The 18,687-nt window shown below is 36.1% G+C and overlaps 1 protein-coding gene across 1 annotated transcript in view; it reads right to left on the bottom strand.

The window, feature by feature from the left end:
• ROBO2 (roundabout guidance receptor 2) overlaps window positions 1-18,687 on the bottom strand; it is a 407,749-nt gene that overhangs the window by 59,977 nt on the left and 329,085 nt on the right. Inside the window, exons 7-9 of the mRNA XM_065741855.1 lie at window positions 16,399-16,523; window positions 11,699-11,870; window positions 4,012-4,217 (exon numbers count right to left, since the gene is read on the bottom strand). Coding sequence (XP_065597927.1) covers window positions 4,012-4,217; window positions 11,699-11,870; window positions 16,399-16,523 — 503 coding nt within the window. The remainder of the gene's footprint in view (window positions 1-4,011; window positions 4,218-11,698; window positions 11,871-16,398; window positions 16,524-18,687) is intronic.

Below are 18,687 nucleotides of genomic sequence, written 5' to 3'. Positions count from 1 at the left end.
CAGATGAAGCTATGCTTATACAGGCCAACAACATATACATACATTGTTTCAAAGATCTTACCAATGCTTATCTCTACATACAGTCCTCCAAGCAATTTTAAAATGGTGAAGTTAAACCAGACCATGCTTACCTTTTTTCTGTAGTGCATGAAATTTAAGTCCTGCAAAGCGCTTCGGTAGCTAAAGATCCTAAATTGTGATTCCTTTGTTATTTCATATAATCCAAATTTATTTTGGGAAATCTTTTAAATTATACCATCAATATTAATCTAATTATTATCATTATTAATTGTTCTTTTACTGGAAAATTTGCCAGGTATTTTACTATTCCTTTCTTTGATTTAAAGATTTTTTATGATGAGAAATAGAGAAGGCAACAGAAGTGGATGGAAAACTGTGACTTTGCAAAGCACAGTACAAACAGAAGAGTTGTCCTACCACTATGTATAAGGAATTGTAATCTGGAGACTGAAGAAGAGGGAAAGAAGAAGAATTATTTTCACCATCAGTTGACCTGGTGGATGAAAGATTGCATTCAAGAAGGTTTATTGGACTTTAAGGAATTATAATGGGTGGTCTGCAAAATACAGGTTGGAACTATAATGAATGTGCTTATATCCAGATCTTTGAAATGAATGTAAAAGCAAATTACTGAGATGTTCTTTAGATTACTCGCTGACACAAAATTTAATTGATTTTTAATTTCGTACTGTTAGAATTTTGTTGGCATTTTCTTCCAATAGATTGGGACTATACCATTCTTATGGGAAGAAAGAAACCAGTTAAAGACAGTTTTTCAAATGCCTGAAAAACAATCATTTCAAATTCAAATCAACAAGATGATTTTTCCAAGAAATACAAGGAATAATTAAACTCCCCTGACAGTATCTAAGGACTCAAAATATAGAGATCATAGAATCATAGAAACATAGAATGGATTGGAAGGGACCTTTAAGATCATCTAGTCCAATGCCCCTGCTATAGGCAGGGATGCCTCCCTCTAGACCAGGTTGCTCAAAGCCCCATCCAACCTGGCCTTGAATGCTTCCAGGGAGGGAGTATTCATAACTTCACTGGACAACCTGTTGCAGCATCTCACCACCTCCACAGTAAAGATTATCTTCCTAATATCTAGTCTAATCTATCCTCTTCCAGTTTAAAGCCATTTCCCTTCATCCTGTTGCTAGACTTCCTTATAAGAAGTCTCTCCCCAGCTTTAGTGTAGGTCCCCTTCTGGTACTGTATGATATATCTGGCCATTATAAGGTCCCCCAGGGGCCTTCTCTTCTCCAGGCTGAAGAGCCTCAACTGCCTCAGCAGGTCCTCGTAGATGAGATGCTCTATCTCACATCACCTTTGTGGCCCACCTCTGAACCTGCTACTAATGCTAAGTAAATGAGAAAGACTTCTGAAAAGAGGCAGATTTCTAGAGGAGGGAGCCTTGAAGTACCACAGTTTATTTTGCTTCTTCTGAGTTTTTGTGAAATCTGTAAATCTTCATTATGTGATTGTTGTGGGTGGTTCTCAACTTCATTTGTGTCCCACCATGACAGATGGTGTATGGCATATTCAACAAAGTATGTGGTGTACACAACAGGCTAACTTGCAGAAGGCAAATTCAATATATAAAGCAAGTTGAAGGTACGGTGAATTACCTAACTTTCAGACTGTAGACAGATTAGATACAGACATATTCTATTGATAATTCAATTATTTTTATTTTTTTGTATGTGTGCTTTGGTGGAGAAAAAAAGCAACACGGAAGTTCAATGGAAAAGTGTTGCAATTCAGTATAGTAGTTTTCTTACTTAGTTAAAGCAGACATTAAAATCTGGTACAGTACACTTTTATAAATCAGAAGGAAGATTTTCACTAATATTGACCTGTCTAAAATGGTACTGAGAGAGTGACAAATGCAGGTTTCTCATTATCCTCCAGGGTAACAGGATGATTTCATTATAAAAATCTCTGGGTTCATGCTAATGACTGTGGCTCTTGGTTCACTATGATTCTATAGAATCTCGAATAATTTGATTTACCTACATAAAGAGATTAGTTACACAGCAGAAGATGATAGTCTCAAATGATCAAATAGCAAAGGCTCATCTTTACCCATATCTTTGCATCTTTTATATTGATTGTCATTTGAAAACAATTATTAATTGTGAGGGGAGGAGATAACTGAGGACCAGGGCTTGAGGGTGAAGGTGATGAATCTGAAGCTATTTGAAGGTAGGCGTGTAAGTATACTTGAGGTATTCTTGGGCATATTTGGGGGCTTTTTTTTCCTAAGGATGTACTGACAGTTCTTGCTGGAGTACATATGAAAGAAAAGTTAAACACTCTGGTTTTATATCTAGATTGAATTCACAAGAATTGCAACCTACAGGAGAAAATTGTTTTTTATAGTATTTTTGGCTGGTAAGTTTGACTTGAGCAGTGCACATTATTGTTACTAAGGGGTTTACCAGAAACGTCTTTCTGATCCTTTAAGGAAAATCAGTTACTAGTGAATGAGCTACTTATGGATCAATGAAAGCTTCACGGCTTTCAAAACCACACTCATTGCTAATACTGTTTCCTTCTCTTCTTGCAAGCAATTTTTTTTGTTTCGTTTACAGGCACTGTGCATCTATCAGCAAGATAAATGCGCTGGCACGATTCAGACCCTATTTCGTTGTTTGTGTAGCTGCATGCAGACAGGTATCCCAGGAGCTTCTGCCTCATGGACACTCCACAGCAGCCCATCATCGATGCCTGAAAATTTGTTTGAAATCACTAAGCTTCCACCTTTAATTGCTGTTTTCTAACACTACTGGGGAATCTGAAGAATTCAAGCGCGTTCTTTAATCCAGCTCTACAGGAAAAATGCATTAACCTTCATGGCCTAAACCTGCCTTCAGCCCAGGGAGGAAGGATAAATTGTTTACTCAAGGAAAGCTAGTATAAATTTTTTAATAAATTCCATTTTGTTCCATGGAGGTTAACAATTCATCCAAGATCTCAGAAGAGATGGCACCAGAAAACAAAACTGTTTTTTTTTTTACCTTGTCCCTGACAGCTATGCATATTGAAATTTTTTTGGACAACACAGATATGTTCAGAAATTTATGTTGTTTAAATTAAAAGAGTGGTGAAATTGTCTGTGAGTTCTTAACAAATAATGAAATACCTTTGTACTTGTCTATACATATGCTGCTTGACATAAACACACACACAAAAGAGTAATATCTATTTTAAAAGGTGAAACAATAAAAACCCAAAGAAAGATTAGTAATACAGTGTTTATCAACAAAGTCTGGTGTTATGCTATTTAGAGTATTGTAAGATTTTTTTGTACCTTCAGGATATTATATGTCAAAATGTAAATTTTTACATGCTTATTATGATAAGCATTTCATTTTGAACAGAAATCCCTCTGTATATGAGTCTATGTATGTTATAGTATGAACTGTCTGCTCCCATCCATAGCCTTATGAAACATCTGCAGCTAACATAACATCAGAATTAATCAGCACAACTCAAGACTGCCAAGTCTCAATGATGGAAAAAGAGCATGGTAAAAGCCATGATGGACTCCAGAATCCCTTCCTAGCACACTAGCTCCTTGGAAAATAATATTCAGGTGCTGAAAATTAATGACTAAGCTTTAAAAGAGTCAAAAGACCAATGGCTTCAATGTAAGACTAACTGAAATATAACTAGGTCCTATCCTCTTACATGTCTGTACACCTGCTAATCATGCTTTTTATTATTTTTATGCATTCTATTTTCAAAGGATTTCTAATTGTAGTATCTGATGCTAGTTTGGATCTACCTTTTTCCCTTCACTACAATTACAACATTGAATGAAACAGGATTTGGCCTTAGTGAAATTTTCATAGTAAAAGAGTCAATTAAGTTAATTTTGAAGTCAGAAGACAGAAAGATAGTAGAGCTGTCTGAGATACACTACCAGCTTCATATTAGCCACATAGTACTTGTAGCAGTTGCATTTTTAAAGTTACTCACCCGCAGTGTTTTAATCTGAAGGGTCCCCTGATCCTGTATGGACGTTCGAGGGTCTCTGCCCAGAAAAGTGAAGCCTTCTTTTAACCAGCTGATAACGGGAAGCGGGTCACCAGTAGCCTTGCACTTCAGCAAAGCTGTCCCATCCACTGCCAGTGTCTGATTGACGGGCCCCTGGAGGATGATGGGTGGAGGTCTATCTGTCAAGACTGAACAGCGACACATATATTGGCATTCACAACTTTGACAGTGTTGTACTACATTTAGTCCTTTGCTTGATGTTGTACCAATTTTAACAGACTGGTTTATGTTAGACTCAACAGGGTTGTGAACATTATTTTTGCAAGACTCACAGATATATCTTACTCTTTGACTGGTATATTTGAAAACACTTTTTATACGAGTTCATTTTGCCACTGCAAGATAACATCATAAGTTCATAAGTTCATAAGTTCATAAGGTTGGAAAGGACCTATAAGATCATCTAGTCCAACCATCCTCCTATCACTATCTCTACCCAACTACTAAATTAAGTCCTTTAGCACCTCATCTAAACGCTTCTTGAACAGCACTAGGGATGGTGCCTCAACCACCTCCCTAGGCAGGCCATTCCAGTGCCTGACCACTCTTTCAGAAAAGAAATGCTTCCTGAGGTCTAATCTAAATCTTCCCTGGCGCAACTTGTGGCCATTCCCTCTCGTCCTGTCATTACTTATCAGGGAGAAGAGGCCTACCCCCTCCTCACCACAACCCCCCTTCAGGAAGTGGTAGAGTGCAATAAGGTCTCCTCTGAGCCTCCTCTTCTCCAGACTAAACAATCCCAGCTCCCTCAGCCGCTCCTCATAAGACTTGTGCTCCAGGCCCCTCACCAGTTTTGTTGCCCTTCTCTGAACACGCTCCAGGGCCTCAATGTCCTTCTTGTAGTGAGGGGCCCAAAACTGAACACAGTACTCGAGGTGCGGCCGTACCAGAGCTGAGTACAGGGGGATGATCACCTCCCTGCTCCTGCTGGCTACACTATTTCTAATACAGGCCAGGATGCTGTTGGCCTTCTTAGCCACCTGGGCACACTGCCGGCTCATGTTGAGCCGAGCATCAACCAACACCCCCAGGTCCTTTTCCTCTCTACATTCTTCAAGCCATTCTGCCCCAAGCCTATAGCATTGCATGGGGTTATTGTGGCCAAAGTGCAGGACCCGGCACTTGGTCTTATTGAACCTCATCCCATTTTGCTCAGCCCAGCTGTTCAGCCTATCCAAATCCCTCTGAATCACTTAGATATATACAATTCTGCTAGCAAAGATCATCAGATCCATTTGATTAAGACACAATGAGAATATAGACCTTGATTCAGACAAGAACTAAGTTGCATTTATTATTTCTTCCAATTTAGGAAAACACTTAATGTTTAAAAAAGCACATGATTAAATGTTCTTAATGACTTACCCAATTTAGGGTCAAAAAGAGAAAATCTGTTCTAGATGAAAGTGAACCACTACATGAACTCTAGCACAGGTACCAACCATATTCCTCGTTTACGCTCAACTTGTGAATAGTCCAAAAAATATAGCAAAAAATTACCAAAATTTAGCAAAAAAGATATCTAAGTGTTACAAACATTTAGTGTGATTTAAATGACTGTACCACTCTTTCCAGTGGGAAAAATTTCAGACTTAATCAAACCATTTAACAGCATGCTTATCAGTTCATCTCATCACCTTATGAAGCAATGAACTCTGTTATTTTTTTCCTGATAATTCACATTTGCATGCGTGAAATGCTCCATAAATGATTCCGTAACTAGTGAGTTAGTGCATGACTGCATATAAGCCTCATTCCATGGCCAGTGGGATTTCTTAAACATGAGGTGAAATGCTCATTTTCACTTTTCTTGAAAAAATAATTTTTCATAAATAATTCTGCTGTTGATCCTATTCTCACAGTCAACTGACCAGCAATTATAACTTTGTTACTAAATAACATTTACACAAAATGAATGTGAAATATTTGAATTGTATAAGTCTGTAACTGTTATAAACTGAGTATAACAGAATCATATATCCATTTTTTATGTATTTACTTGCCACTCTGCTGCTGTTTTTAATCTCTGAACAATCTCACAGTACTAAGCATGACATTGAATAGTATAATAAACAGGATAAGGTCTTAGTGTAAAAATCAGACTTCTTCCACTGATGTCAACTGAGTTTTAATCTTTTATTCTGACTGAGAATCTGGATCATTATATTCCACACACAATATCCGACTCTAAAAACAAAGTAAAAATAAGCTATTTGAAGCAGTATGTTTTCTATTGTATTTGAACTGTTTGAGATGCAAACCCGTGGAACCTTCAGTAGATTCAAAGTATTTTCATTATACTGTTTAATAAACACAAGATGTTAAGGTTATGTTGATAGCACATTTTGTACCCATAATAATTGGTTCTGAAATTCTAATGACACAAAAATACTAACTACCCTGCAATTCCTTTTTTTTTTTTCCTTTTTTTTTTTAACAAAAGATGTGATGGATGGAATTATAGGACTTAGCAAGACTTGGAGTGTGACTTTATTGCATTTGCTGGAATTGAAATTAAAAATATAATGTCGAATCAGATTTTTATTAGCCCAAGAAATTGGAAGCTATTTTGAAAATTCTGAAATATTACCAGCTGACATTAGAGATAGCACATGAAAAGATAAAATGTATTGCATTTCCATCTTGATATACAAGTTTTGATTTCATAAAGGTTCCTTATGACTACAACATTCAGTCACCTAGTGAAACAAACTGAGTCCACCTCAGTTTATACATACTCAAGCTCTAGGTATGCTGGTAGCAAATTCAAATAAAATTTAAATTCAGTGTAGAACAGCAAATTCCAGTTTTCTAGCTAGTAAAAAAGTAAGGGAAAAAAAACACAACACCTTATTTTGCTGACTTTTAACTGTTATCTCCTGCATCTAATTGCCTTTCATGCAATTTATGTATTTTCAGAACCTACAGCATTACAGGCATTTTTCATAGGCATGTAATTATTATTAGTATTATTTTTTACAGCTCAAATGAGGAGCTTGTAATCCTTTAAATAGCTCTGATCAATAATGTAATTGAAAGTCTCCTGGCCAGAAGGAATCTTCATTTTCAAGGGTGTTATGGGTGAAAGACCACTACAGGTTTCCATGACACTAAGGCTAAAGGTTAAATGAACACTTAGGGTTTTCACTGATCTGTGAACGTCTATATTGTCTTCACAAGTCTGACTTGTAAATCTTCTCTAAAATGTGTGTACATGTGCTTGGATTCCTTCTACATAGGTGTCATCCACAGTGAGGACACAGAACTCAGACAGAGGTTTAGAAAAATGTTGTGATAAGCATCCTTAAGAACAAAAAATAATGAAAAATGTCCACAAAAGCGTAGGTGGGTTTGTTAGTTTCTTTTAAACTTCTATTTTTTTTATTTTACATTTTTTCTCCTACTATGAAGCATTTATATCCATTTCACAAAAAATTTCACATGAAAAAAACGTATTTGCAGAAAAAAAACCCTTTAAAAAACCTCAAGATAAATTTAATTCAAAACAACAATGAAAAACACCCCCAACAACAAAAAACAATCTAGAAACTATCTTCAAGCAGCCACATATCTTTTAAACTGCCAAAATATGTGAATATCGGATTCCTTTTTTTGATAAAATGTAGCTTAAATTTTGAGAAGACTATGAGAGAAGATTTTACTTGATAATGAATAGTGTATTACCTACAACTGCAATTTGGATCAACCAAAATTATGTTTATGTTCAGGTGAAATTTGGTCAAAGTACAGAAGGAAATTAAAAACAGAGAATGACAAAGGAAAATGAGACATAACTCACAAAATTCTTAGGATGAACACTATTTTAGGGCAGAGTGCTCCCCAAGAGAGGAGGGAAAGCACAGACCATTCCTTCCTCCATCTTTTTTTGCAGAAGCTTCACGGGAGGCTGTTTGGAACTGTAACATTTGCTATAAAATATTCAATATACAATTTAATCAGAGATTGGAATGAAGGTGGGCAGATTTACAGATGGTTAAACTGTGAGTGATATTAATCACTCATTCCTATTTTATTTCAGGAGGATTTAAGAGATTTACCCCAGCATATTCAATAGACCTATAGTTAAAAAATTGCAAAGGAGACTGGGAAAAATGGCTTAAATTTGTATTCCAAATATTTAGAGAGGGAGCTGCCAACACCTTTTCTTTCCTATTCCTATTCCTATTTTTTTTTTTAACATCTGATAAAAATTTTCCTGACAGTTCCAGCCTTTTGCTTTCATTCAGATTCCCATAAACATGATCCTCTTAATTAATTGAGTATCCTAAACATTTCATTCTTATGTTGTCAGAGAAATCTACTGCAGGATGTTAAGCTTGATCCTCCATCCAATACTCATCCCAAACAGCAGCTGTTGGGTACTGTGGGCAGATCCTACATCTGAGCATGCAGTGGTCAAATTTTCTATATAAATTTTCTATATATCAAATAATGTAAATATAAATAATAATAGGTTAGCAGAAATTGAAATTTTCTTCAAAATATTCTGTGAATGATGGATAAATCTATGGAATAAATTAAAAAATGTACATTATTCATATAACGAATACAGTTCAATAGAAGCTTTTGCTTTATTTGCATGATCTGTCATTTCAGGACTCCAATCTGCATATTCACTTCCTGAGTTTGAAAGAAGTGCTAAGATTTGATATTGCTTTTCCAGATGTGCATTAGAGAGTGGATTATATTGTAGCCTTTCAAGAAAATACAAGATTTGAATTTCAAATACACTGAGGGCTCTTAGCACCGGCCATAATCAGCAAAATTATCACTCAACTCAGCACATTTCATCACAGCTAGTAATCTCTTCTCATGTGAACACTTGAGTTAAAAATATTTCCAGTAGAGACTTGTAAGTGCAAAAATGTAACAACTGAAACACTGCTATATATGGTATAATTAAGCACTTGTTTTTCTGCACATGACATATGTTTTCATTCTGTATTGGAACTTCAATTGGATCTAAATTACCCTGGATCAAACAAAAATGTGTTCAAAATGAAAAAGATGGTTCGCCACTATTATTAAATCATTAACCAAACAGAAAAATTCTGGGCTATGAAGTAAAACTGGAATCCCCAGCCAAAAACTGGGACACTAATGCTTAAGTGTATAGCTAGCATACACAGCATTCACCTTTTATCATATTTTTTAAAATCATTAGATTTTTCTACTGATAAAAATCTTTAGCTTCCATAACTTCTGCTCAGCATCAACTAGAAGAGATTAGTTAGACATTATGGTTAACTTCCTAACTGAAAGCAATTAAAAAATATCTGTGATCTAATGGTACATTCATTTATATAATCTCAGCTTCACAATGTTGTTTTGGCACTTTTCTCCTGACCTCACCTGCCCTTTGACTCAAGGATGAAATGGTATTTCTATAAAGCAACCCTCTATTATTTTGTAATGATCATGCTGACAGTAGGTTCTGAGAAGCATTTGAAGAACACAGGCCTTGTATTCCTTCAGCAGCAGAGCTCAGCAATGGAGAAAGCAGGTCAAATGTAATCAGAACTAATTGTGATTAAGCTTTCATTTTAGCATGGATGTTATTACGAGCTTTCTGTTGACTTTTAAAGCAAACTAATAAAATTCTAAAGAGGTGTATGGGAACTGCTGAATCACGGCCTGAACCACTGATTGGTCACCTGAGGTGAGCACCAAGTCAGCCATGGGGGCACAGGTGAAGGTGATATACCTGTGTGGGTGGAAGGGGTGGAGCCTAGTTCCTCCTCTCTCAAACCCCATTTAAGGGCTGACCACCACCAGGGAAGGATCTCTTCTTGGAGATCCCTCCCATGTGGAGTCCTCTGCGAGCCTTGTCATCTTAAAGGTGAGCCATCTTCTCTTTTGTATTACCTGTATAACTGTTTGTATAGAACTACTTAAAATATACCATCTTCTATACTATTCCCTGGTGGAGTATCGTCATTAGGAGTTATTTACTCTACAAGAGGTCAAGCAGGATTATTTTTTTTTTATCTCATACAAGAAATAGATAAAGATGGACCACAGGTCTTAGCTGTCAAAAGGAAGAATTTTCATCACTGATATCCTTGAACCTGATTTGATCCTCCCTGTACATGTTGCAGTAAATCTGTACACCATCAGCAGGTGCAACCATTAACAGCTCAGTGCCTTTCTAGCTAATGTTTGTATGTTCTATTTATTCCAATCACACTCGTGGCACTGAATCAGGCAGTGCTATGGACAGATATTAAAAAATACTGACTTTCCATTAATTTTAAATGACCTTTTAATCTACATTTAAATTTGAATTGAATGAAAATGCATCATTTTGTCATAGATCATGACAGAAAGAACTTAAAGAGATTTCAGAGCGAAGGTTAGCTTTTAGTCTTCAGAAACTGCTTTAGCAAAAAGCAATATGCTTGTAAAGATGCAAGGATAAGGCAGAAATTATCTCCCCTTGTCATAAAAATATAGACAGCATTTGGAAAACAAAGAAAAGGCATCAAATTAATGCTCAGACCTCTATAACATGTGCCTGAACCTCTCTACTTGTCATTTGTGATGAATATGCTCTTATGAAAAGTCAGATTATTCAGAATTAGACATCTTTTCAAACTTTCATGGTGCAGGCAGGTCTCTAAGGGAACCGTAAAAGTAGACCTCTGCATATAACAACAGTTTTAATGGCAAAAATTCATCAAAGTCTGTCAGGAGATATTTAATGATTCGGTTAAGATAAGGAATAATGATGCAGGGGAATGCCATGGTCTCCTAGCATAAAAGGAATTCTCTTGTTGTCTTTGCTAACATTAAAGGATGCAAACTGCCTTCCAGTCACAATAAGATGAAGAGGGGTATCAACTGGATTTCTGACATACGCAAAGAATTGATGTTTCTACAGACAGCAAGGTAAACTTCAAGGCACAATAACATTCAAGCCCAAAATTCTGAAATTGAAAGCATCATCAGATCATGTAGCACTTTTTCTTTCTTGCCAACACTTCTCTGCCACTGTGTTTAAATAGCTCTTTACACACCCAACCATACCAAGAAATTCTTAGAACACAGCTCTGAGGAGGCGAAGTATCTTTGTGTCTTTTTCATATGTAAACGAAAACACTACACTACACAGCTGTACTAAATTAACAGTGCTCCAGTAAATTCAAGGCAATTGTGTTGAATTAAATTGAGCTAAGGATATCTCCAAGAAGTTACCTAACATAACATTGGAAGCTGGGACTGTGACAGGTATTTAGAATTGTTTATTTTTGCACCCCAGTCCATTACTTTAGTTATAAAACTATTCATTCCTCACAATCTTTATGTAGCCCTACTTTAGCACTAGCAAACTGAGCAGCATCCCTTCTTACCAACCGTATTCTAAGTTATTTTGTCCTTTGTTTGGACTATTGAGGACTGCACACGAAACACAAACCAGTCTCTTTCTGATGCTGTAGAGAATAGTGCAGAGATCCTTGCAGTAAGTTCTGTAGAAACTCATCTGTTTACTTTTATGAATTAAGTGATCTATCATGCTTTTTTCTTTTTTTATATATACAACCTTTAAAATACTTCTGACAGAAGAAAAGAATGAATTTCTATAGCTCACCATCAGTAACCTCCAGCTGAGCCTTCGCTAAAATGCTTCCAGCAACCGTCAGTGCTTGACAGATGTAGTAGCCTGCATCAGACCGTTGAATGTTGGTAATAGTGAGGTCTCCTGTTGGTGATACTGAGTATCTACTGTTGGGTTGGAGGGGCTGGTTTGGGAAGAGCAGATTCTGCAAAGACAATTTATCTCACATCAATTCAAAACACAACAGCATTGCTTTTTTCTCAGTTAAAGAGAAAGGGTTGATTTTTCCTTGAAATCTCTTTATATCAATCAAAAGAAAAATTAAGTGTAGGTGGTTATGAAATAATGAATATAGACCTAGCTTTCCCTGCTTTGCAGTTCAAATTAGAAACAGCCATTTCACAACACACAATGGTGTGTTCTAGCTGGGGATTTAGGCAAAGAGAATTTTTTTAAGAATCACACTTGACTGATCTGTATTTGTTATACACTTATAATTATTCTGAATCAATAATTTTAATAATATACTTAGTTGACTGTCAAACCTGAAGGATATAATACTACAGTAAACACTATAAAACTAGCAAAAATAATTGAGCAGAGGGAGCAAAGGGCTATTGTTTGGCAGTGAATATGTTCTGGGTAAAGTAGAAAGTAAGAGCATGGCACGGAAATAAAGCTGAAAAGATATAAAACAGATCATAAAGTAGGAGTAGCTGGCAGAGGATGAGAGAGCTTAAAGGAAATGTAAAAGGAAATTCAAACTGAGATATGCCAAAGCAGGAAAATCACATGGAGCCTTGGTTGAAGAAGACGGGCATAAATCTGATGTGAAAATCATCAGAGAAAAATAAAATAAAATAAAATAAATAAATATATATATATAGGATAAGACACCAGTTAGCACAGAGCAGGGAGATTAGCTTTTGCCTTTGGGCTGGACTGGGGAAAAGAGAGCTGTCAATAAGAATAACTAAAATGGATAAAATAGCAGTCATTGAATATGATGAAGGACTGAATGAATCAATAATACAGAAAAGGACTGAAAAGGTTTTAGTGGTAAGGGCTGTGTTCCCAAGGAAAAAGTTAAATTGTTTACAGCAGCTCTTGATGTAAACAGAGAACAGGAAAAGGGAGGCAGTGTATCTAGAAATGTTGGTACTATTCCCTGAAAAGATAGACAAAAACCGAGGAGTCAAATAACAGTAATAATGAATTCACAAATTCCAGGCACATAGGCTCTGACTTTAATATCAATTCAACAAGCCTGCCATATAAAATATGCAATTGTTTTGTCAGGAGTATCCCAAAACTCTGTTACCATGCCACAATAAGCTTTCAGTCACTACTGTGGCTCTGTTGATCTGCTGTATTCTAATAATGACTCTCTTCTAATTTTAAGCTCATCTTTATAAGCTAAAAAGGAAACCTAAAAGTATAGAGTAGGATATTAAATGATTTTTTGACACATCTTCTCCTTCTGTAATAGACCTCAGTGTTTTACAAAAAATTATTTGGAACTGGCAAGCAAAAAACTTGGATTTTAAAAAATTGTACTTTAAAGTAAAACTCACATATTTCTCTCTGATTTCAGCCTTAAAAAGAGAGTGATTTTTAAAATCAGATCTCACACTCCAATTGTCTTTATAACTGTATTAACTTAATAGGCTCCTTGTTACCATATGATGAGCCTGTTCTGAGAAATTTTTCTCAAGAAATTTTTCCTCAAAAAAATCAGTAATGTCAAATTCAACTAGAAAAAAAAAAAAAAGCATGAAAATTCTGAATCAATTTTAGGGTAAATTTTAGGTTAGTTTTAGCTAACTACAGGGCTAAAAGGGTATCAAAAAATTGCCTGGTTTTCTAAACTGTATTGAAACTTGCATAATAACCTGTGCCTGGCACAAATACTGAATGAAGGGGTAGAAAAAGTAAATTTTACGAGAAAACAGATTATTTTGATAAAACAGAGCTTCACTTCCTTTCACAGTCATTTACAAATAGTAAAATGAAACAATATGAAAGGACCAAGCTCCTAACTCTCAAGGAGAAAAAGATTCAAAAAATCTCCTTCATTAAAAATGTAAGACTAGCACTCTTTTTATCTTCAGCACAGCCCTGCCTGTTCTTGAGAATGTTTTCTTCTGTGACACGGGTATCACAACCCAGAGAATATTCTACACTTTAGTAGGAGCTGATTAGTCTCATGAATCTTCCTTTCAAGGATCAGGTAACTATGGGTTACAGTTTGACCAAATTTACAGCACAGTCTACTATTTTAATGCTTTTACAGCCTCACTGGGTTTAATTCGCTGCTGGTTTACTCATCTGGGCATGCTGGGTTGCAAACAGTAGAGCAAGAGTCACCTTGAGTGTAAATCCAAACATTTCTCTAGATTTATCTCAACTTAATCCAGAGAGTTTAAAGTTTACAGATGGCCTGTCCTGGAATATTTTATTGGTGAAGGGCTGTTAGACCATGGGGAACATGTTACCAAACATAAAGGACCAGCTGTTTATGCACAAGATGGCAGAAGAAATTACACAGGAAGGAAGATTTCCCCTCCTTTCAAGATAGTTGTGCTCAGAAACGTTGTGTCAAGAAATAGATTCAGAATGAAAAATGCCCTGCAATTACTGTAGTGGGCTAACATGAATACATAACACTACTTTAAGTAGTAACAGTGGTGCTGCAAACAATGGTGCTTCAGTACAAGCAGAAGTAAGCACTGTAAATCCAGGCAACAACTTGAAAACAAGCACGTAAAGGCAAAAAGTCAAGCATTTTCAGTGGACAATGCTTAATTCAGCCAAAATGCCATCTTCCAGATTTTAATGAAAAAAACTGAAACTCACCTATTCTTTGGTTTCTCATTGCAAAAATTCTATATTGACATAGTAACACTAACCTGATGCTAGCACTTAAATGATGCTCAATTAAGATTAACGTAAGGGTTATAATTAATCACATTGAGTTATGTTTCAAGGTTTGACTATAAACCATGTAAGGTATCAATTTTTACATTGCATTTATTTGTCAAAAAAGGACTTTCTAACCCTCGGGATCTGATTCTCAGTTTGGTAATTAATTTTCCAGGTTTGCAATTAAACAGCTTCAACATGGTACAATCAGTAGGTAATAACATTCAATTAAAGACACAAGATGCATTTTAACCTTAAAATGTTTTTACCCTTGAAGTGATACCAATGGAAGAGGATAAAATAGAGTATTAACACTTTTCAATTACGCTAAATGACTTTAATCCTGCAAATGATGTTCTACTTTAATTAGAAGTTCTTCTCTTTATTACAGCATGATGGATGTCCACTTTATTAGATTCAAGTGTGACACTATAAGCTCACTTTACATAAACATTACCATGTTATTAAAATGCTCTACAAGAAAGTGTTTTGAAATGTTTGCTAGCATATCAGTACTTCCCACTATAATTTCAAGATGACATTTTACTTTCCCCTTGGAAAAACGTTCACGTTATTGAAATGCACAACACTGTGCATTTCTAGAATGTGATCACTGGAGGTTAGATTTAAAGTTCTGGAAATAATGAGCTGGAAGAAACACACTGAAGACTAAGCTTACACTCATAAGGTAAAACCACTGCATCTTTCTAAGATTTAAATGCAACAGAGCACCAAATGCTACTAGCATTTCTAATTCTGGACAGTTATGTGACCTAAAACAAGCAGGTATTTCAAAGTGTGAGATATGTGGTTAGGTTCATAGCTCACACTTTGAGCTGCTACGCAGTGCCTCCAGGTTAGAGGCACATCTGTACTGCACTGCACAGCACAAGGTGGATACCTACATCTCACTGTATGGGAAAAAGCAGCTCAGGGCTTTGGAAAGACTAATAGATCCAATAGAAAAGGACACACAGTATAGCTACACAGACAGATGTAGTCATGACAGGGCCTGTCACAAAGTTGCAGAAGGTACTGTCCTTAGATATTCATCTGTCCCTTCCTACCTTTGCTCAGGTAAAAAAGTACAATCTGGCATATGGATTACAGTGTTCAAAGTTAACATACTAACTGCACATTAAGAATGAGGATGATTTACTTTTGTTCTGCCAGTGCAGCAAAGGCAGCAAGAAATATGTTATATTCAAACATCAAGCTATCCAAGTTAGTACTGGCTGACTGCAACCCTGTAGGCAACATCAAAAATACTGCTTTCACGAAATGAAAGTAAGGATTCTGGAATATATTTCTAAAAACAATCTAGAAATATCCTGAGATAATTCTAATGAAGATGTTGAGTGTTTGACGCCATATCTGAATGTACTGATAGAATATTCCAATGGAAATCAATTTGCTAGCTACTTCATCGTGCCTAGACAAAGTTGTGAACTGTAATTACTGGCTTTGATTACTTAAATATTGAGTCATACCTCTTTATTTGCTATGTTTACCTCACCCACCTGTTTGTTGGGTGCTCCAGAATGAACTCTTTAAGATACATACTATCGCTTTTTATATCTTTGCACAGTACCTAGCACAAATGTCACCAACTTAAACGCACTCCATGCTCTTCACAATGCTAATAGTAAAACAAAACAGCAACAAAATGTTGGTAGAAGATAGTAGCTGTTTTAAAGACAAATTCTTTTGAAAATTAAAAGAATGAAAATTATTAGAGTTACCTTGCTTAGAAAATAATCTATATATAACTTTTTAGAAAGTTCAAAGACTCATCAGGAATTATACCTTACCTGGCTTCCTTCCTTTTGCCAAAAAACAGCTGGCTGGGGATTTCCTTTGGTTTCACAAGGAAAAGTCACTGTTCGACCCTGGGCTACAATCTGATCTCGTGGTCTCACCACAAACTGTGGGGGTGCTACAATGTAGAGAAAAAACATTGTGTAAATTTAGGATATTTTGCAAATAAATTAGGTATATCTAAGGAAAAAGACAACAATATGGAACACTAATTAGACAGTATCGATACATCTAGTTGCTAAGAGTATTAATAAAAAAACAACTTTAGAACCACAAACATTAGCATAAACTCTGAAAACAATAAATGCTAAGGCTCAACAGTGTTCATGATGCTGGTCTGGATGTATTCTACCCTTTACCTGGACAAGTATCAGCAATGCCATATACACTGCACATAGCTTGTAATTCTGCTGGAGCTATCATGTGTTCCACAGGATAGATCAGAATATAAAGACTACCTTTTTCATTCTGATCCTCTAGCTTTTCAAAAATGATTGACAAAGGAGAGCAATGTCTGGATGATAGTAGAAAAGTTCAAGTACTCCCTCAACTTCTCTTAAGGACAATGTGTTTAAGAAGGGAGTGGGAAGAAGGACTTGCTGTAAAAAGGAAGTTTTCTAAAGCATCACAGACTTGGGAGATCTAGATTTTACCTTGTGAAAAGACAAGAAAGAAGCAAGAGTTGAAGAGTTAGTGAGCTGGAGAGCAGTGAGTAAGAAGAAACGTATTCCAGGAGCTCAGGAAGAGGAAAGGAAAAGAAGGATAAGTTGGAGTTAAAATGTTAAAAGAAGTTAAATTTTTAAAAGAAGAATCAGGACTGGTTTTGTATTAAAGTAGATAGCATTAACAGCATTCCAAAGTGAACAATTTCAAAAAAGGAGATGTGTTTTGACTTATCTGGGAATGCTAATGGAGAACAGTGAGTCAGAGAGAGGTGGGAGCATGAAGAGTGAAAAAAGGTTTTAATGTGCAGAAGAAAAGTGGGGAAAAAGCAGAGGTGAGCAGAGAGAAAAACTTAGCATCAACGACTATGCTCATGTGACATAGTAACTTTTTGATGCATAATGTGCAAACCTCTACGCCTTGGTTCAACACTCAATAGAATTGGTTTCACACTGTTTGGCATACATTAAAAATGTAATCACTATCTCTGTATGCTCTTATCAGAAGACTAGCTGACTTCTCCTATAGGCTGAAGAAAGAGGAAATATATTTTAAAGTTACATTATTGCTCTGGTGGCTGCGGAGAGAGGTGGTTTAAGGAACTACTAAGCTTTTAGGTAAACAGAATTTCACTGTTTTAGAAAACGATATTTTCACCATTATAATTACAAAATATTTAATTAGGCACGAAGAGCAATCAAGACTCAGCTTCTGATTACACCTGCTGACAGCACAGATGCAGATCAGCTAAATGCACAGGAATGTATGCAGATCTGATTTTTTTTAAAGAACGCTTTGTACTTATGAAGTCTATAGCACAGGTATAATATACTTTTAAAACAAGAACTGTAAAGCACTTAATAAACATGCAAACACTGTTCATTTATTAGGCAGAAGGAGAGAACTACAAAAGAAGTCTTCCACCTCACTCTCCTGAGAACAAGTTTTGGACTTTCTGGAGGATCCAAATTCAACCTGTTCTACTCCTACAGCACTGAACTGTAGCATGTCCCCTTGTTTTCCCTCATCTTGTTTTACCTAGCGTATCCGCATGCAATCCTTTCAGATGTTGGAAAACAGTAACGTAGAAAACAGTATGTGCTTTGTTCATTCAACCATATGGGAAGGAAGAGTAAAATTTTTTAGTTATGAATTAGAAAACTCCCATCCTGAATGCACGACTTACACTCTATAGTTCTGACCAACAAGTTAATAAAGGTCACCTAATTTTTTCAGTGTTTGCTAGCCACAGAAGTTCACTGCCCAGGATATTAACATAGAATCAACCGCAAATTCACATACAATGGAGAAGAGAAAACTTATAATCTCTTCAGGTGCATTTAACAAGAACTATGCATGAGACAGTTCAACATCACAGATGGACTCAAGATCATAATCTTCCTAGTGAGGCTAAAAACATGGTGCCAGAAGTTCATCTCCACAAATCATGCCTAAGCATGATTGATACCTAAGATCACTTCATTGGCAGCATTGGTCCACTGGTGGTATGTGCTACAGATGGTGCTCTGAGACATCACAACAGAAGGAAGAAGGGCATGGCCTTTCCATGAGCTTATCTTTCAAACCATGTAACAAAATAAAAGCAGGTTAATAAGTTT

This window comes from Cyrtonyx montezumae, unplaced genomic scaffold (genome assembly GCF_038088225.1).
Source record: "Cyrtonyx montezumae isolate F1298 unplaced genomic scaffold, pur_monq_1.0 scaffold_3, whole genome shotgun sequence".
NCBI lineage: Eukaryota > Metazoa > Chordata > Aves > Galliformes > Odontophoridae > Cyrtonyx > Cyrtonyx montezumae.
This window is presented reverse-complemented; position numbering and strand designations above follow the sequence as displayed.